The sequence below is a fragment of the Acyrthosiphon pisum genome, chromosome A1 (genome assembly GCF_005508785.2).
Source record: "Acyrthosiphon pisum isolate AL4f chromosome A1, pea_aphid_22Mar2018_4r6ur, whole genome shotgun sequence".
In the NCBI taxonomy this organism is placed as follows: Eukaryota; Metazoa; Arthropoda; class Insecta; order Hemiptera; family Aphididae; genus Acyrthosiphon; species Acyrthosiphon pisum.
The window spans coordinates 27,080,699-27,103,640 of record NC_042494.1 but is presented as its reverse complement, the minus strand read 5'-3'; the positions used below and the strand labels follow the sequence as shown (position 1 = coordinate 27,103,640).

The 22,942-nt window shown below is 33.0% G+C and overlaps 2 protein-coding genes and 1 long non-coding RNA gene across 4 annotated transcripts in view; 2 read left to right on the top strand and 1 right to left on the bottom strand.

The window, feature by feature from the left end:
* LOC100168855 (low-density lipoprotein receptor-related protein 2) overlaps positions 1–856 on the top strand; it is a 67,095-nt gene extending 66,239 nt beyond the window's left edge. Inside the window, exon 47 of the mRNA XM_001944182.4 lies at positions 11–856. Coding sequence (XP_001944217.2) covers positions 11–313 — 303 coding nt within the window. The 3' untranslated portion in view covers positions 314–856. The remainder of the gene's footprint in view (positions 1–10) is intronic.
* On the bottom strand, positions 766–12,270 carry LOC100168153 (clavesin-1). Of its 2 annotated transcripts, none has more exon segments than NM_001293523.1 (8): positions 766–1,149; positions 1,393–1,486; positions 2,188–2,304; positions 2,397–2,491; positions 2,605–2,765; positions 3,087–3,246; positions 4,185–4,454; positions 12,214–12,270. In NM_001293523.1, coding segments are annotated over 7 exon segments (957 nt in total). In that variant the 5' UTR covers positions 4,360–4,454; positions 12,214–12,270; the 3' UTR covers positions 766–994.
* On the top strand, positions 8,237–22,942 carry LOC115033689. The gene is made up of 3 exons (XR_003838994.1): positions 8,237–10,278; positions 21,394–21,439; positions 21,503–22,942. It is a non-coding gene; the product is annotated as an uncharacterized LOC115033689 (long non-coding RNA).

Below are 22,942 nucleotides of genomic sequence, written 5' to 3'. Positions count from 1 at the left end.
GTATTTACAGGAGCCATTGGACGTGGAGTACAATATGACAGACATAAGTGGCAAAAACCGTGACTTCAGCAACCCGATGTACGATGCCCTCGGGAACATGGAATCTGACGCCAGTAGTGGTATATACGAGGTGCCTCTGGACGTTACTAAGACGAAGGGTCTGGTACAAGAGCCTGCTTCAGCCATACTAGCACCGTCCAGTATTATACAGAAAGCGTCACCACAAATACAGAGGAGACATAGAGAATTAGAACCGGCCACAACGGACACGGGAAAAGATACCCAGATGTTAGTTGAAGAGACCGACGACTAAATATACAATATTATTTGATGAACGCAATATAATTTCTTCCCCCTCCCCCCTGATGGAAGAACCTATCTGGTGCGTGTATTAATTTATTCAATTTTGAATCCCTTAAAATGATACGAGAGTTAAAAGTATTGTTTTGATAAGTTTATATTATTATTATTATTTTTATTATTATTATTATTATTATATTTTTTTTGTATAATATTTTCATGTTTGCCAGTGTTTAACATCGTCTTTGTTTTACTTCTAGTTTTTGTTTTACTAGTAGCGACTGACCAATACCATGGTGTAAGTGTATAATAATAATAAAAAAAAAAACATAAGAATTATTTTTTGTTTACACCATGACCAAAACGCGTTAATCGTTTGAACTTGTGATATCGATTATATATCATACTTTAATGCATAATATTTTTGTTAAGTGTATTATAATATTTAAATTACTATATATTTTTGTTTATGTACATTTTTTTTAATTACTACTAGTGACAACATGTGTAATTTAACAGCAAAATTAAGACAATAAAATTTTATGAAATTTGTTGATACCTATAATGGTTCTTTATTAAAAGGAAAAAATAATACTAAACATTATAAAACAAATAAAATCTTCACGAATGGTGGTAATGGATATACAATAATATTATGGTAACAATAAAAAATTAAAATTAATAAAAGTACGCATCAATCGACTTCCAATTTTCTGAATGATCCGGTTAGTTCTTTTTGCATATCGTCGAATTCACTAATTATTTTTCCTTTTCCGTTGACGTTGATTTTCATGTCATCTAGGGCCATTAACATTTCACGTTTGGCGCGGAGTTTCTTCTTCAGCTCGACTGTGATAAACAAAAATTACAAAACGCATCAGTGGCTGAGTGACTGCATGTAAGTTAGGTACTGACGTATAATAATATAGTGTACTATCAGTATTGTAATTTTAGTCGAAATATTGTAATTAAAATGGATTTAACAGACACATTATAAATTATAATGCCGTGTCAAATGTATTAAATCGAGATGATAAAAATCTAAAACTCTTTTAACGCCTCTATGTAAGTTCGCTTATGTACTTTACACACCTATCATCGTGGCCAAGGGTATTTCACCGCCGTACTCCTTCGGTAGGTATTTTGGATCGATGAATTTCTGTATGTCTTTTTGACCGCTGTAGAACTGAAAATAACGCAACACATGAAAGATTAATTATAGTGACTTCATTGAGTGGGGGGTCAGATCCCCCCCCCCCCTATCCATTGGCTTTTTATTACCTTAGTAAAAAGTTTTGAGGGGGTTGGGTATTTTCCAATTTTCCCCTCCCATTTAGCCATGTTGATTTTTTTTTGATCCCCTCCTCTTTCCGAAATTATGTCTACGCCACTGAAGCCTGTGTATTTTAGTACAGAATGTATTGTGTTCAAACCATGGATCGGTGGACAAATTGTATGCATTTTTTCATATTTTAGAATTAAATTATACACTTATAGGTACGCACCACGTGGGGTCCATGATATTTAACAGGTAGATTGCCTACCTGATAATATACTGCTCACAGATCCAAAAACCTAGCAATAGCAACGCATTGCCGTGTCAGCATTATTTTTGTTTTTATAATTACATTTTGGTATTCTGTACCAAATTCCTATATTATAACATTAGTTCTATTTTTCTCGGTATCTCGGTTGTTTGTAAATACATATAGTTTAAATATTTTCCATGTTGTAAAGGAGGGGGTTTACCCCCCCCCCCCCAATCACCCACAAATCACGATACACCCCGTGTCTACTGCCCCGATCAGTAATTGAATCACGTTGATTGCAGATTGCAACTACTATCGTAACTACTATTCGTAATAAATATAGCAGGTATGTGTGTACCTTAACACGGCTCTTGAGCTTGGAGTTTAAAAACGAAACCGTAGCCGTGAAAAACTTGTCCGCGAAGTTCGGGACGTTTATGAAGTACGTGGACTTGTGTCTCATAGGTGTCGAACTCTGCAAAAAAAAACAAAAACGAGTTTGACAATTTCGGTAATTCATATTCACCGCTTTTATTGGATGATATAAAATATTATATAGAAACGTACTTGCAAACACCGTATGATGCGTTTTAAGTCGGAGAACGACCACAGCGTCATGTGTCCCATCAGCAATCCGGACTCGTCGTTAACATAACTGTAGCCTGTGCGAGCAAATTGTTTGTATCAAAATATTATATAATATTATTTTTTACGAAAGGCCGACGGCAGCATCCCCGCGGATGACCGTCAATGCCCCTATATACATGGTACCGACCTTTGATCTGGTTTTCGGCGTCGTCCATAAGGCTCTCGCCGATTAGCGCATGCACGCGGGCCATGTCCGCCGACGTGTACTTGTACGGGTCAAAACGGCCGGCGCACGAGAACATTACGCACCTGCCGAATTCGTCTCGGCCTGGCAACGGCACTAGGTATCTGTCGATAATAATACATTATAACGTGATATGAGTTTGATTTACGTTATATCGCGTTGTCCTGAGAGATGAGATACGATGTTAATATGTTTTTTCTTGGAGGGGGAGGCTACAAATGATTTATTACAGTCATTTTGTTCCTAAATCATATTATATTTTATAATCATATAATATTATATAATATCATATTGTGAAGACCCCAGCGTATAGTAAAGTCTGAAATGAAGGCGTGAAAACCCATATTTGTTATAACCCTATGTCTTAATACTATTTTATAACCCTGATGAGTGAGGATCGATGAATCGAATTCGAGGTCACTCACCCGCTGTCTAGTATGTCGGATATGACCGGGTCGTCGACGTCTAGTTTGGAGAACCACTGTGGGTACAGTTGTCTGATGACGAGGTACCGTTCCAGCATGTCTTGAGCCATGGGAACGCTGAATTTTTTTGTTCTTAAAAACCTCAACAGGAATGGTGCATCTGGAAAACGAAAAAAACAAATCAATTAATAACTCCGTAAAGGTCTAAAAGTGTTATAAATTATTATCAGCAATGGCCGTCTTGCATTTGTTAACCGATCCGTAAAATATTACGTTAAATGTTACCAATTTTTCATCGTTTGGTTTTTTGGTGATAACGAGCATTTTTTTTTAGTTGGTTCTAAATCCCTAAAAGATATTATTGTACAATTCATAGGTATCTACTATAAATAATGTAACACTTATTCCAATGATTTGTGGATTTAAAAAAATTTTCTTGGGGGGGGGGGTCCTAAAAAATAATATGAATTTAAAATGTATTATTTTTATTTTTATAAAATTATTTAGCTAATCATATATGTATATATCAGTGTCTGGAGTTCCAGACCCCTGGAATCCCCCCCCCCCCCCGTAAATCAGCCACTGTAATGACCTTTTTTCCACATGGCCGCATCCCAAAATAATTTTGCATTTAACAATCTACAGTTATTGAGTACGTAGTACGTATTTTTTTACGAAATTTGTAAAATATTTTAAAAAAGATTTAAGTCATTTAAAATTTGTATCGAGACGAACAGTGCTGCCTTAGTCACAATTTTACAATAATTTCCTTCTATATATTGTCAACAATAATAACTATATAATACATAGAACTGGTTACGTTTTGCAAGGGTCACCCAATGGCGGGCTCGAACACGAACTTTTTATCTGGTCCCCAGAGGAGGAATTTATTTTTAAAATTATAATTGTTGATGGTTAATGAATCGAGGTTTTCATTTTATTTTATGATGTTGCTTATGCATACTTTTTTTTTGTGTACATTGTACATAACATTTTGATGGCCCCCGAAAACTTGCTAAACTGTTCCCTAAGTGGTCCCCGAAAATATTAATTTTCCTCTTTGCTATACAAGGTGTGAAGGGCAGTTTCCACTGTTACCTGTGCGGCAGTTGACGATGTCCGGGTGTTTCCTTATCCAGTTTCGCATTGCTCTCAACGAGTGCGTCCTGATGATGTCATCCTCGCGCAATTCCTGTTTGGCCACTAATCGCAGGCCGTCGGCCAGCGGACACTCTTCAACGGTGTTATCGTCGCTATCGTAGCCCACGCCCATCGCGATATGTTTGCGGGTTTATCCTACGACAGAAAGACTGTACTTATCGGAAATGGCCGCGACGCTCGTCCGGATAGGTGTCTATTATTATAGACCTAAAATTAAATAAATTATTAATAAAAAACATCAGTTTGTATAAAAAAAAAAAAATCATAAATTTTTAAGATACACAATTATCAGAACTGATATGAAGAGGTATTAGAAGAAAATGTACCTATACAATGTATTTATTGATAATGCAACTTAACTATTTTAAACGTTATTGTTTGAAATATATTCTTTAAACACCGATCTCAATGCAAACGGAAGTAATTGTATACCTATTGAAATCGCATAATTTATTATGTTTACGGAGTGGTGTACGGGAATATATTGTAATGTGTGGCCCATTTGTATTCTAATTTCAAGTTCCACCCAAAAACATATGTTGACAGTGCTAACTAGCAAATATAAGTACACAACTTGTATACATTATAGAGTACGCCGATGCGTTCGAGGAAACGCGAATTATAATAAATTATGTAAACTCCGCCGGCTCCGTAACGCGTTATATTATATGAGAACAACAGCTGGTAGCAGCAGCTAGTATATTATAGGTAAGTATTACATAATATATTAAATGGGTAATGCTCGTATATTATGCGCAAAATGGTCTACCGGTATAGATTTTTGTAGCGTTTATATAGAATATAATAATATACGCAATCACCGGACCACCAGGTAGATGATCATTACGCACCATATTATTTCCGAATAGGATATTTTAGAAATGACGCGAAGTTCAAGGGATAATAATATTGTACATTTGTACCCAACTTCAAACGGTAACTATTACGGCGCCCGATGCCGGATTGAAACAGATAGGCCTTGTGTATTATATTTTTACTTTGGGTCCCTTTTTAACCAAAAAGATTTGTAAACATTGAAAACAATATATATTTAAGGAAGCCGACTGCCGGCCACCGTTATATCACTATCGAAATGTTTAGATAATGATGGCAAGGATTTATAATTATATCAAATAGTCGGTAGATCGAATATAGGTGTGTATAGTTAACAGTGAAATCACACGAGTCCTAGAAATAGGAGCAGTGTTAAGCCGGCGAAGGCGAAGACAATTGCGAAAAAAGAGAAGTGACCGACTTGTTTAAGAAGAAGTGCCCCCACAACCAAATAGGACGTCGATAAAAAGACCGTATATGGGTAAGTACAAAGGTCATCGTATTATTTTTATAGTATCTCTGCGAGAAGATTTCCAATATTTTATTCGTATAATTTATAGGCTTTCAACTCGTTTGCGAAGGTTTTACAGTTTTATTCTTTTAACCGAAAACCCTGTGTGGTCTTCTCACGCGATATTTATTTGCGGGTTTGGGGCAGTATCAAATACACTATCCGTCAGCAACACCAATCTAGAACCTACGTGCTATATTATTATCGATGAAAAATGCGGTGCCGGTCACCATTTTTATATACACGCGAATCATAGAATTTCTATTTTTTCGCGGTGAAGACACACCTCGTATTCGACACTGATATCATAGAAGCATGTTCACTGCCGCATTTCTCGTGCACCCCAACGATGAGCGAGCTTTTTGGAATTTTTATACACTCGGCCTGGTCGCGGAAAAAGAATTTTATGGACGACACTTGTACAACGGGGGCGTGGTGGATAAGACACTGCGAAAACGAATTTAAAACGCGACGAACGTAATCATATTTTATTTTCACATTACACCTGTATAATAATAATATAATAGCCAATAGGTATATTATTACATTATATTATGTAGGTACGCGTGTGTGTGTCTACACGCATTATTATACACGTACTTCAATGCATATATATATATGACACTCGCCGCCGCGATTCGCTTCCTGGTCCGGAAGGATTAACCCATCGCGGTTGCGCAACCCACACCGGTTTCGACCACGGTTGCAGCGGTGTCCGCGTAATCGTTTTATTCGTTTACGACGGTAAAAAACGCGATCAACCTAGCTGCAGCTATGGTAATAATAATATCTCCGACCACGTATGCATAATACACATATATTATATAGGCGACGTGTTATTTCGCGGATATACACCGTGATAATAATATGTAATAGTTATTAAGAGTCGGTCGTAACCGATCTCTTTTGAAGAAAAAAGGTCAACTTTCATTAATGGTATATTGTAGAGTACAATAAGATATAAGTACCTATATAGGTGAATTAATCCGAAGATATATTATATATTATAATAGTAATACGAGCGCGCGTATGTCCGCTAGGAACGACGGTAATATACCTATTATAATGTATAAAACCGTATGTCTGAGTGGGGGGAAGGGGGTTGATACTTTTGCCAATGTGTCTGTCGTTTGTATAAAAAAATTCTAATCATTTATTCGACAGTTTGTGAAGAAATACCTATACGTACCAATCTGCAGTATCGATATACTCCGATTCAGATTGTAAAATTGAAAATTCAGTCGGTAGTTATTACAAAAACATTCAATAACCTATAGACAATCAGAAGACACTTTGGTTTTACTGTTGCAGACATACTTTGGACTGTGTAAAGACAAATTTTTTTCATTCTGAAAACAGTTCTTCTCTCTCAAATATGTGAACGATCCATATCATATATTTACCATGTAAACGATGGTCTACAACGACATACTACATAATATATTATATAAATATATTTAGGTAGGTACCTACGCAATTTGTTTCGTTAACGAACATTGCGCATTCTTTGTGCGTCTGACGATCTGTCACAGAATTCGAGATGTGAGACCTTCGTTGCCTTCCTGTGTTTTATTGTCACTCTACAATAAACCGCGGTCGTGATTGGCTCTGCGTTGGTCCTTTTTGTATAACAATATTTTATTATTGTGATATCATTTATAAATAAATGTATATTCGATGGGTCACTATAATACGTTTCACGGTCGTTTTCAATAAAAGTCTTTCGGCCGACAATGCCATCGCCCGCGATATAATGTGATAAATAGTAACACGTCATGATGTTAATCTATATTATAGCATGTTTACGTTCACCCGACGATGGAGAAAATAATTAAATAAAGTTATGTTAGTTAAACACAAGATTGTTAACTTAGAAGTTAGTAGCTGAAAAATACTTATTTTAACTCGTCAAGATTAAAGTAAATGCTGAAAAAATATTAACTCAATTTCAAATTAAGTTAATTTACTTTTTTAATTACAAGGTATGACACTATGACTGTATGAGAATCATATAAGAGTATTTGGTGCCGATCTATATAAAATAGTATTTTAACAAGAAACATAATATAAATTATAGTATAAGATTATTTTGATATTAAACCGTGTGTGCCTATATGCAGTAATAATTGGGTGTATAAAACCATTAAAAATAAAAACTTAAAAAAAAAAAATTTAACTTTAACTCGAAGGATTATTTTTAAATCAACTGACAAAAGCTAAGTTGCATCAACAGTAATTTAAACTAGTAAATTTGTTCAGTTAATTATAAAACTAACTAACTAGATAATGTCCATATACAATGCGTATTCTTGACATGTCTCATATTATTAGAACATTATATTTTACACTGTTGCGAATCGTATCGTGGCGAGGTCGAGTCGTTCGTTTCCGGGACAGTGTGGTCGACAAAAGAGGCGATCATTGAAAATCGACGGCGGAAAATCTCCTAACGAATATACCTATTGGAAAGCGCGAAATGGAAAACCGCCGTCAAGACTGCAAATGGCGGTCGTCGCGGGTTATTACGTGTCACACAGCGGGTACCATTATTGTTGTTGAAAAAATATCATTGTTACATCATCGACAGCATACTTTCACCAGACCCGCGACGACAATAATGTAACAATAATAATATTATGTAGATACCAATAATACGTTTTGTTGGTGCGCCCAATGCGAATGAATAGAAAAAAACGGAAATGCTCCGGCGTGAAAAACCACACAATAATATATAATATGACAAATAAGTACAGATAAAGGAAAGTCTTGGGGAGTCGGTGGGGGGGGGGGGTGAAGCTCCACGAATAACCGAATGGCTTTCAAAAATGGAATTCGACTACCAACAAACGAGTTCAATTATGTCAATATACCTTAATTGCAGCAGTGCATACGCGTAAATTTACCAAAACATATCGTACATCAAAATATTATCTACGTTAATCTATTGCATCGTATATAATACTATGTATCGGGTAAGCACAAATCAGGATAGTTGACGATAGACAAATAATCGGAAAATTGTAGTCCGTACACCAGGACCCCTGATGTGATGACAATGCATTATTATTGCAAAAAATATTTTGAATCTAATTATTAGGTTATAATAACTATAACGTTAACAGCTATTTAATGTCGATCATATAAAATGGTTGTTTCAATACAGTGATATCAACTATACGCGATTAGGTCTCCCAACTATGTTGTATGATAGTCTGTAAAGCTACCATGGTTTTGAAAAGGGTAACTGTTTATTATTTTTCCTTTCCTTTATAATACATATAAGTGAATGAAATCGTATTCAATATTTATTTTACATGTACGCGGAATACTTTTTACCGGATCGCATCCAGCAGTATATTTTTTTCCCATCGGCACACTCGCGTAAACCGGACGTATGCAGGAAAAAGTAAATACGCATGCGTATAACTACCTACGCGGTTTTATTACACATTAGATGTATGGGCGGTAAAAAATACGTCGAAACGAAAGCGACGGTGAACTCCAGAGAGATTGCATAACCGCATACGTAAACCGGTTGTTCCGGGCCGTGTACCGGTGGGCGGAGGCGGTGGCACCGGACACACAGGAACGCCGAAAACAGATACGCGCGAGGTTCGTGTGACGCAATAATAATATTGTCCGTGCGACGATAACGACGATAATAATATATAGTGGCGAGTAAAAAAACTATCGGCCGTGGTAAAAAAATGTACGGGTACGATCGTCAACGACGCAGTCTGCCCAGCGATTGTCGTCATAGCAGACAGGGTGAAATAACCACAGGTACATGGAGTCTTGTAAAAACATGTCGCCAATTCGCCGAGAGTCAAACGGGGAAATAATCAGGAAACCTTGTACTAATAGACGGGGTGCTGAAAAAACAACAGATTTAATTTTCCCGAAACACGTTTCAAACTATGATATTATACCGCGTGTACCAAATCCTAAGTGAGGGAGGTCTTGTCGGATTTCGGGAAGATTTCGTTTAAGACTTTTGGAGATATGTCTTGAGATCCACGAGTTCTCGATGTGTTGGCGAACAATTCGAACGTTTTTGTGTCATCATAATATCTATTTTTCGTTTTTTGAATCTTTCAAAAACCACGACTGTAATGATAATCGTTTGTTTTCTTTGCAGCTTTTACACCAATCGTGCCTATACCTATAATATATTTAACACATATTATACGATAATCGAATTGCGTGCGCTCGTCCCGATAGATCTGCAATATACGCGTATTCAATGCGTGCCAATGACTGCAATAATTACCGTGGCGTAATTTTCCAATCAGATTTTCGCAATTTTTTCAGTCGTACCCTAACACCCGAGATAAGCGCACGAAATCAACAAGTCGCGCCTATCAAGCACATCGAATCGTGGATATCCCGCCCGGTCGTCAAACGCGGGTCACCCGAAGTTACGCAATGTCTGTTCTGCGCGTTACTTTTGTTACCTATATTTAATGATATTATTTTGATACTATATCCACAGCTGTGTTTGCGGTTTGTTTAACGCCACCGTGTCGAAAACCTTATCAGCACCCGACCTTTGAGTAATAATGACAACAGCAACAACAACAACAACAACAACAAAAACCGAACGAAAGCCGCTTTTCCTCCCGTAATATAACTCTGCCAGCTCGATGTGTATGATTTGCATCTACAAATACAACCGTGTACAAGAAGGTTTGTATATAATAAATATTATTTAATAATAGTGTATCAGTATATTATATATTAAGAACAATACTGTAATATAATATATACATTACACTGCAGTGAAACCTCCCCTATTACGGACACCTCTGAATAGCAGATATTTTTGTGAAATCAAATTACAAACTTTCTACTGAATCGTTATTGAATACCTGGACTCTGGAGGACAAAATATCGGCGACCTAGACCTAACCTCATGCTTCTTTTCGTTATATTATGTTAAATTATTTAATATATAATTATGTAGATAAATTATGCACACGGCGCACACAGTAGTCGCTTTCTGTGAGACATTGAGATCATGGGATCCCTACGCAGTTTTCATGTGAAAAAAGTTTAATATAATACATTTTATAGTTTATTATACCTCCTTTCATGCCACCATCGATATCTAACGTTGATATACCTAACCGCGATTAATTTCGTCCGTTTTCACCAAGGCGTACGCCGCCGGACTAGACCGTAAGAACGACCCCCCCCCCTCCGAAATATCATCGTTATACTTGTAGTTGTTTCATAATCCCGCAATTCGTGTTTTTATATTAAATAATATGATAACTATTTTTTTCCTCACGTTATAAGAATGCTAATCTCTCTACCTGTTTAAAATAGGTACACTGTAACTAGGATTGTAAATAATATATATGCGTACACGATGTGTGCATAGTGCATTATATATTATGAAACAAAATCACGGTGACCTACCAAATTACCAAACTCACGTTTTGTCCACTTAAAAACTAACATAGACTATTTTAATACGATATGCTTCGAAAACTGATAAAGCCCGGCACACCTGCTGAGCGTGCCAGGAAGTCGGGAGGTCACACATAGGTCTAATACATTATGCTGTAGGTACCGATGCCCCAAAAAGTTGTGCTATTATAGTTGCAAAAATGTTTTTATAAATAGTTAAGTTTCTGAATTCATAATTAACGACATCACAATGTATTTCATGTACGATATAGGTGCTCTCTTGTAAAAGTTCGAATATAGGACGTATAATTTCACGTAATACTATGTATTATTTTCATCTCTCTAACCTTACGTATACACATTACGCTTTTTATGAATTGAGACAATAATAAATATTTTACAATGCAATAAAAACAAACTCTACAAAAGTATATCTATTCACATATTATAATAATAAATTATATTGTGCGACGCACTCTCCGCAGTCGCACCTCAAAATTCCCCACAACGACGGTCATTTTTTCATTTTTATTTCAGCCTCTGAACTCATTTAGATGACTTGAGCTTAACCTAGATATGTCTACCCTACGTATGTATGCGTGACACGTCTAAGTCTTAGAAATCTACTGAAAGATTATTGTGATTTGTATAAAAACCAAAAATACATTTACACGCGGCACATCTCGAAAATTACTTAATGTTAATGTGTTATCCACGAACGATAATGACGACCTTGGGGTAGCGTTTTTCTTTCTCCATGCACACTTTTACCTTTGTAAGTCGGCAATGTACAATTTATAACACTCACACATACACACATACACACATACACACGACGACGATAGACGTCGGCCTCCACCTCGTTTTCAAACTCACACCATCCATAAACATAATATTATATAGGTATAATAATAATCTATTTTTTTTTATTTGTGCACCCACGTCGAACGACCTAAATTCTGTTCGCATAATCCAATCCCAAATCCGAAGGACGGTATTAGAACACAGAACTCGCTATACCACGCAGCTACCTATAATTGACGACGGTCAGTGAACCTATATTATATTTTATCGCGATCGAAATAATGTTATAATAATACCGTCGCAATACGGTTTGATTGCGCGCAACAAGAATGAAAAGAGAAAAACGGAAAGGCGCGTAAGTAATATTTCTCGTTATTAGTTCGTTATTTTTGATTTTGTATTTACCTGCGAGCTCGTAGTGGATGCAGTGACTCCGAACTGGACGGCTGCTGGTCTGGAAGTACTAGAAGACAACGGACGGGCCAGGTCGGCCGAGGATCCTCTCCCTTTCTCCCGGCGGCGCCCGGTCGTTCCCTCCACACGACGCAGTGTCACAATATAACGATACACGTATAATATCTATAGGTATATCGGGTTACTACACCACGTACTATGTATATTATATACAACGTCGTTGTTGTTACATGCGATTATCGCATACAATATAACATATATAAATATAGGTAGGTACCTATATATTATATACTATAATATATACCTATATCCTGCCACCTGCAGTTATGTGTAAGACTTAAATAGGTGGGGCTATTCCAACATTGGCCAATAAAATATTTTAGGTTCGATCCATAGTCTTGTAATATTTGTAATATGTATACAATATAATGTCGTTATTAGTTTATAACTATGTATTATGATGTGTGTGTGGTATTGCGGGGTGATTCATCAATCATGCTCTCCTCCTTTGGTCCAATTTTCCTTTAACAATGCGTTTGTTAAAATTTATGATTTTCGTGTATACTTGAACGCCATATATTTAAAAACTTAGGTTTTTGTACCATATTAGCAGTATAATCTGGTGATACAAACTTCTGTTTTTCAAATTAGACCCTAGATACCAATTTACAGCAATTTATTAAGAAGATAGTATTTTGAAAATATTGATGTAGGTATCTATAGTAAAATTCGAACGGGTTGTGTCTCAGATATTAAAGTGTTTATACTATGATCTAAGGATAATAATAACCCTTAAAAATGGTTTTACAATAATATTATAAAATAATCAAGTACTTACTATAGGTACTCAGACAGTTTTTACAGATAAAAAATGTAAATAATTATTAATTACTTCAATTATTTCTGTATCATCAAAGCTACCATATCTTTGAACCCGTTATCATGGACTAATTAGTAATTACCCTTTGTAAATAATGTTTAATAAGTAATAACCCAGGAACTATTGAGTTTGAATTTCAATTTAGATACATAAAAATGTTCGAAAAATCATTTGAAAAATAATTTACAGTATAAAAGGGTGGTTCTAATTTGAAAAACAAAAGATTGTATTGCCACAGGATTACAGGAAACTCTAATATATATTAAATTAATTCTAATTTCTAAGTATTCGAAAATATGGTATTTTTTTGTATAAGTCTAAAAAAATCTAAAAATAAGAATTTGAACAAATGCATTCTTAAATTAAAAAAGGGGAGGTGTAACTAGGTAAACATGAGTATTGTTAAGCACCCTGTTTATTATTAATTAATGTTCAACAAGATTACTTTTTCAGATAATTGTGTGTACTATGTAGGTAAAGGTACTACTATAATAGACAGGTAATGTGAGGCGAAGCACTTAGATTTATAATTTTACTCTAAAATCCATTAGACTTGAGCCCATATAGGTTTAGGATCCTATATTTTAGTATTAACGTACTTATATAATATACTTATGAGTGTCATTTGTGATGTATCTCCGTTTAGTGGATAGGTTATAGTAATCTACCGTTTCTATTTAGCGGATGTGCAAAATTCGATGTGGTTATTAAATCACTAAAAAATAAGTAGGTACAACTGCAACTCGTAATAATGAAATGACTTTTCAACATATCACGTAAAATTATAAATACAAACTTAAAAAATAATGTCATTCGTATTTCGAATATATAAGAAATAAAGTGGAGAATTGAGAAACCATGGTAAACTATGCATAGTTATAGTTTGTGTACAGTGGAAAAATATCTAGTAGCATGTTGCATTTTATTAGAAATTAAATAAGATTATTTTGTTGATTTGCGTTTATATGGAAATAAACAAAGCGTTACAAAAATCGGTTAGAAAAATAAAAAGATGTACTCAGCACAAAACCATATCGATGTTAAAAAAAGTGTTCAATTACTTCCGCACAGACCATACGATAATTATATACCTCTGTAATATAATATTATGTTATAAAATGTTCGAAAGTCGCACATGTCATATACCATTGGGTGTCATAAAAACAACTTGTTATAAAATTTAAAATGTATTTCCTTTAAATGTACCTACTGAGAGCGTAATATAACAAATGTAGCAGGTAATCATTGTAGATTTCTTCTAACTTTGGTTTTGGATTGAGCATTTAATGACAATAATGTGATTGTTTTTTTTTTCTCAAAACATCCTTTGGAAAAGATACATCGAAAATTTCACTGGGAAACATCTATGAGTAGATTCATAAATCATAATAAGGATGTTTTTAAAGGACTGAACGACTAACTCTGTGGTTACAGTAAAACAATATTATAATATCGTTTCGGATAGCCAATAAACCCAAAAGTTTGAAAATTAAAAATTAAATTCGGAGACTGATTGTGTATAATGTATTAATGTGCTGATATAATTATTATTAGCATTATAGTTTATAATATTTTGACGTGTTAAATAATTTCTAAATTATACACGAATACGTGGACGACGATACATCAAAACGATCGAGGTGATCGGCGAAAGAGTTTAAAATATAGAATAATGATAAGAAAAAATATTCCAAACCGTGATTTACAAAATTTAAAAACAATTTAAATATTACCTACCAAATATTCTGAAATGGCCAAATACCGCATCGAGATACGCGCAATATGGACGCCCGAAGGAACCGGCCAAGGCCGATGACGATCGTCGTGTTAGGTAGTCGTTTGTAATTTTGTACATAATAATAACAATAATTATTACATTATGTTGTTGTTACAAACTTATCATTATTATTATCATACGAATAAACCAATTACATTTTTTACTATCTGTTTTCTGGACTGGTACATATAACTGCGTTTGAAAACGAAACGAAATTTACATTTTTACGTTTTTTTACGTCAACATTTTTAAACAATTTACAAGATTATTAAGTATATCTATATTATGTATATCACAATATTATATAGTCATTGTTAATTGTTGTATTATGCAGATTTATTTGACTATATACGTATGTACCTATACCGTAGGTATACATCGTATAAAAACTACGCGCGCGTCAACATTTAACCTAATTGTGCAGTCAAAAAAATTGAAAATATGGTATAGTATAATATGTTTTATTGTAAACGAAAAAACAAAAAAAGCCGAGTTTTTAAGACTACATTATCGGTAATTTCGTTAAAACTGTAATTATTTAAAACTATTATATTGTTCTGTTTCAGCTAAATTCATCATGACTTCAGAACTCTAACATATACCATGGATACCTAATATGTACCTATATATTATAATGTATTAATATTACATGAATTATTATAATATTAATGTTTCTGGCCTTGTACCAGGGCATCACTTTTAGGCGTATTGAGCTTAATAATAATAATAATAATAATAATAATATTCCCCACCATATATTTTTATAGACTATAACAAAAAAGTTACTGTCTGCTGAATTAAGTTGTAGCCCGTAATCGTAAACCGTTGTAATGTTTTAGAAGAATATTTTAAAATCGGCACTCAACAGAAGCTGATTGATATGTTTATATTTGTTACGATCATGATTCGCGTATACGAATCCTTTAAAAGCTTAATAAATTGATTAATGTTTGTTGTAAAAGGTGGGAATTTCACGACCCCACATTATAAGCTTAGGTATGTGTCTCAGACATCCCTCCCTGCTATACATCATATGATTTTCTCTGAATTTATATCAACTGAACCTTGTTCATGGTCTTTAGATTTAAACGAGGTGTTTGTGATACGAAAGTCTACATCGCTAATTTAACTATATTTGCAACTTCATTTTTTGAAGACTAAGAAATACTTATAACGTGAATTTAAATTTAAAAAGTACAAATAATAATGTCATAATATTCAAAGGTATAAACATTTATTTTTATTTTAAAAATAAAATGTTAATTTTAAAATTAATATTTATAATTGATCAGCTATTATATGGAATGGGAGAGATGTAACCAAAATAACAAATATCTTTGTTTTTTTTTATATAGTCCACGCAGTCACAGATGACATGCGTACAAATTGCCACACATTTCAAATAACATATTTTTTATTGCAGTGTTGTAACACCGTAGCAGTATACAACAGACTATATAATATGATTTTTTTGCGTCTACAAATGATAATTAATAATTGTGATAATTATTATATACTTGTTTATTATAAACAGTATAATATAGCTGCAATGTAAATAATCAATAAACCTATTGGTGTGTGCGTGAATTATTATAGTAAATTAAAAAAGATATTGGGTGACGCAATCACTGTAGCACCGGTCGATTATACGCATTTATGTATACATAATTTTATTAGAAACGGTAGTCGGCGCAAAACAATCGCCTCTCGCGAAAGAATAATATATATAGGTATATAGGTAATACGTATACATATTATAGTCAATGCATAATATCGTAATAGCTATATAGACGTCGTATGTATATAGAAAGGCGACGCGATTCCGGTATAAGATTTGGCGGTTTTACAAGGTAAAAAAAAAAAAATCGCATTAATATATTATTATTATTTGCTGGAACGGAAACCGTATATCATTATAACAGTATTACTATTGCAGTATTTTTTACCGTGCGTGCCTTTGTATTATATATTTTATAGTAATATTCTACACGGGGACGGCGTACAGGCTGCAGCAGTTGTGGTGCGTTACATAAACACCATAATAATATTGTGTACGACAGGGCGAATTTTTTTTGCAATTTATCGTATTTTTATCTTTAACCAACCGCGAGCGTCGTACGAATATTTACATGGATTTTACTACTTTTGTGGACGTTTTTCGTTTTCTTTTACGATTCCAATACGATTACGGATTATGTATTGTAGCTTATATGGTTAGAATGAAACTATAGATGTTGAAGTGAAATATCGAGCATAATATACGTCATCCACTGTGAACTGATAAAATATAGCTGACAGGTATACTCGATGCTCAAAAATTCATTCAATCCAAATGTTGGTAGTGTATAGTATATCTTTACCATATATCTATATATTAATGTATAATACTATAATAATATATGCTGTGAACGACAACAGCAGTTGAAAATGTTTTCGAACTCGCCACAATTTCCAATAACTTTGACAAAAAGTCTAACAAGCGTACAACTTCTTTAACTTATTAAGAAGTATTATGAATTTACGAATATATTAAATATTATTGGGATTTTGTTTCACGGATCTCAATTTAATACGTAATTTATATATACTTTAATATTCCTGCACTAACGTTATTATTTCATAATTTTCACCGTAGTCCGTACCCATCTATATAGGTAGGTCGTTATATCGATTACGATTGCGAATATAGGACGCGACCGGACGATATATTATATTGTATATTACATCGGACTATCACGGATGAGCTTTAGATGTCGAGTGAACCAAGTAGTAAACGCATATAAATTATATACCTACCTACTAATTACCTAGTATATACCTCGTGTAAAATATGCTATATTACCAATATAATATGAAATACGGGAGGAAAATCGTACATGACCCGCGTAGCTAACGCGATGGCTATAAAATACAAATGTCTAGCTTGTGTCTGAACGATGTATATGGGTACCGATATTATATTACGATGATCATTGGTCGTACTCACTACTCGCCGCGTCCTATACGGATCGTGTCCTTCCGATTTTATTCGACAATAATATTATTATTTACATTTTTATTTTGGGATCAAAGTATGTTTTGCACAAGTGCTGCCGAAGAGTTCACGGATACGTGTCCTCACGATAAACACGTTTTATATCCTCGACACCGTTATAAATTATAATAATATTTTATCTTCGTATCACACGCGAGATACTCCTTGCCTGTACTATATGTATAAAAATACCCACACACGAAAAAAAGCTCTTATATAGGTACTTACGATGGTATTATGTGGGTTTTTAATTTGTATACATTGACAACAACAAAAAAGTTCGTTGGATCGCTATCGGCGTGTGTACAATAACACGTTTTAATCGAAAAGCGTTTGATGATAATAATATATGCGTCCATCGTACTTTTTGTGATTATTAATTAATTATCATTATTAATTGTTTCATAAATAAATTAGTATTATTATCTTCCACACTCACCGATATTGGCTGTAAGATGTATTTAATTAATATGAATAATTAATCGAATACAAAACGCTATTGGTTGGTAGGTATATAAATATTTAATAATATTTTTAATTAATAATAGTATGTTTTAATAGTTTTAAACCATGCATTGTTGACAGTATTCAAGTGCGATATTCAATTATATAGAGAAAAGATTATCTACTTTTTTAATTTAGCAATAACATTTTAACTTAACATACCTACGAACCTATAGACTTATAGAACCTAACATATAAATTAGGTATACCTTAGTTATAACTAAACCTTCATAAAAATATATATTTGGTGTGAAACCGATCACTAATAATTTCCACCACAGATTTGATAATTGAACATAATATATTGTGCACTTATAAGCACTACTCTGTAGAATTTCAATTATCTAAAAAACCGTATACTTATGTGATCGAACTTGACAAAAATAGTATGGAAAGTAGCATTGGAAAAATTGCATTAAATAAAATAAAATCAATATCGTTTCACATGTCATATTATATTACCTATGTATGCATATAAATGGCGTATTATGACCGTGTGAAATTATTGACAATTAAACATAAAACAATATCATATTACGGAGTGTTTATTTTTTCTTTAAAGTAATAATACTGACATACTGTACAGAACTGGTAATTTAAATAAATCGACTCAGAAACACCCGTTTTTTTTTCATGTACAATTACCATTACATTACCATATTATAATGTGACGTATTTCAATAATATTTTTGTCAATTAAATATTATACCTATTACGTTTACCATATTTCACACGTACACTCAAATACTCAATATTATACAGATAAGTTATGTTATGAGAAGTGAGACGTTAATATAATATAATAAATAATAATATCCGAAAATTTAGTAAACGTATAAATATAGATTGATATGTTCTATATAATGTACTTGTAGCTTTTATGAGTTATGGCTTATGAGATTATTCAAGACAGATAAAGAATTCTGTGGCTAGTTAAAACTATTTAAAGTTCAACGGGTTTCGTTAGGTTAGTTCGTCACACGCATACTAACTGAAATTATTATAATTTTAAAGATCATAAAGATCTCATCGCAAGACTTAGACGCTCGCACTCGGCGTTTAAAAGACCAAAAACATATTACACTGGTTCGATAGTTGAACAGAACTACTACTGTCATCATATTGTATACAATTATTCGACGTGATTGACAACTGGTAGTAGCAATTTGCAGACAATAGACCGCACTCGTATAGCGTGTTTATCGTTTCCGTAATGACAAAGTATTTATAATGTGAATGACTGAAAACGTTATTGACCGAACGATTGAGATCATTTAAAATGTACAAGGAACTCACCGTTTACCTAAAAAATTATTACTATTCATAATTTGCTTATGTGAAACCTTTCCAAATTATATATAATTCGCTATCGAACAATTATAAGGACGTTTGAATTTCTTTAAACTGAATATTTAAGTGCAACGAAAAATAATAATAATAATAATAATAGACATAATTGTTAAAATAAGTTATAATAAATTATATAAAAATGAATAAAATGTGTGATGATCACTGATGAAAATGTTCAAAGTCATTAATCTTTATAATCTTATAAAAAATATAAATAACTAGCTGCCCGACCTTCTTCTGGAAGAAATTATTTTTTTATAATTTAATTTAAAAACATAAGACTATTTTTTGGTTATACAAATAATATAATATAATTTCATATTGTAGTTATTGTTATTGCTAATTTCTGAAAATGATATATCCTACATTTTGAATTCAACCACTGGAGTGGTAAATTTTAATCTTTTTATTATAGAATAGAGATAAGGTAGAAAAATATGTAACAATAAATTATTTGTTCAATGAATAATATATATTTCAAATAGAAAAATGCAAGTGCAAACAAATAAAAATCCTATCATAATTGTTTTACTATATAAGTAGTGTCATACGTCTCTAATATCTATAGTACGTATACATTAAAATAATAAAATATATAAGTTCCTATTCAGTAATTGTATATACAATATATAAGTATGACAATGAGTATGCACCAGCAGTACCTATAAGTAATAAAGTGCAATCTACTGTTTTTGTAATTATAAAAATATTATATAAATGCAATTTTTAAAGAATTCTTCTCAACCATCAGTTAAAAATAGATCGAATTTTTTGATTACGTATACCTTTGTATTAATCTACTGTAACACATATTATAATAAAATACGTTTTTTTTCTGTCGATTATTGTCGTCATTGCCGAAAAATGCTTTCATGCGTATGATTTGACGTGGTAAACTAAAACGAAGAAAGTCTAATAATGCGCTACCATACAATTGTATAAGTGGTATAATATACATACGGCTGAATTAGTTAGGCTCTAGAAGTATCTACCTATGTCCTATATCTATATATTAGACCTGTGTACCCAACTAACATAAAGTAGACCAATAATACAGTACTCATCAATTTCGAATAATCGGAAGAAAACGTATCGGGTGTATGAGAAATGAATCAGAAAAAAATGATTAGACCGGATTGCGGTCCGGCGTAAAATTGAACGCGAATGATATTATATTATGGTTATAACTTATATTATATGGTTTTAGCGTTTTAAAAGTAATAACGATTAGACGCCCGGCATCCGTCTGGCGTTAAAGTCTCCGTCACGAAGCTCACAGTGGGAGTATTGGAAAATAATAATATCATAATGGAAAAGATTAAAAAACACACATAGCAATAAATTATATAATCGTACTTACAGCCTATCCACTATATAATCGTTCCTCTTCTCAACAAAATGGTTGTTCGCTACCTACGAAAAACAATCGTTTTCCCCTATCAACGATTTGTTGTTTGTTTTACATATTATGGAAATCAATTTGTTTATCATTATTCCGCGTACACACAGCAAGTATAATATTATAGCTGCTGGCAATACGTAACACGGTTAAAATTATTATCAACCACAATGGTGTTTATCGATAATTTTTGTTTATAATTTATTGTTATACGTTTTGTGTTTCAGTTTGATTGTTCCGAGTTGCATGATGATGGGCATAGTGTTTGGAGAGGTATTGTTGTTTTACAATTTTTCGTAATTATATTTGATTTTCATTGTTGTTGTTGTTTTTTAGGTGCAATTTTAAATACGTCATGTGATTATGAAACAATAGTATTGCGGTAATATGAAACATAGCCCAAAATAAGTACATAATATTATATAACGTAAGAAACATCATTATAATAATGTTTCCAAATGTTTCTTTTCCATTTCCATATTATTATGCGCAATATGACATTAGTCTATTATTATTATACTAATTTATTATTATCTGCTCGTCGCACGCATTTATAAACAATGAGAACATTTCAGAAATAAAAAAAACTTGATTTTTTTATGCTAATTTACGCATGTTTCATCTCTCTGAACAATATTTTGCATACTTCACATTAGTATTGTTGCCATAATTTTCTTCTTGGGCTATGGCTTACGGTTCTCAAATGGGTAGGTAGCTCACATAAGAAATGTGACTCAGAGGAAAAACAATTGAATGTTTAATAATTATTTTTGAAAATTAAAAACTGATCAGAGTTGTAGTCTATAGGTAAGAATAAAATCTGCTCTAATTTGAAAACTGTTCATTGTATGATTTACCCGCAAGCGTTGGCCACCAAAGACTTTAAAATTTATCCTTTTTGATTTTGAATTTAGACCAAAGAGTAAAGGATAGTGGTTACCAATATAGAGCCAAACGTATTTGTTCGTTTTAAAACGACATTAAAACTCTCATTAAAGTTAAATATATAACCATTGATCATAATAATATAATATACCTAATAACTTACTGTAGGTACGCACAATTGCAAAATCAAATGATTGAACCAATACATATTTTAATTTTTAATTTTTTTTTTATTAATTAACCCACGGCTACTTAGGCCTTTGGGGTGGTTTTTAACTGTGTGGGAGAGTACTGTAGGTTTAAACACGTTTACACAGTTTGGCAGATTTTTTAGTGGGCACCCACAGGTACTATATATTCATCATGCTTTTAGTGCATATTTGAAGTTTTTTCGTATTTGTAATATATTAAGATTAACAGGCTTGATACGACTAATTAACGTCCCGCAGCGGTAGGCTTATGTAATATTCACGGCGGAATCATAATTATGACTTAAAGGGATTTATAAGGGGTACTTGGGCAGGACCATTCCAACAATTTTTGACACATAATAACATGTAATAGACACAAACTAATTTTCAACTGTGTATTTTTTAGATAATTATCTATAATAATATATATAAAAGAACTTGTCTTGACTGACATGATTGACTGATTCATTATATCGTCTAGCCGGGACCACCGGAGCGATGAGTATGAAATTTAGTCAATAGTTTCGTTTTATGATGTAGAGACTAAGCTATAAGATTTTCCAAAATTCGCATTTTAAAAAGGACCTCCTCAAACAAGGATATTGAGATTCACGGTGGAAATGGAAACTTTTTTTCTGCAGTTTACAAATGGTTGTCATTGGTATTTAGTTGCAGAATATAATAGTAATGGTATAAATTA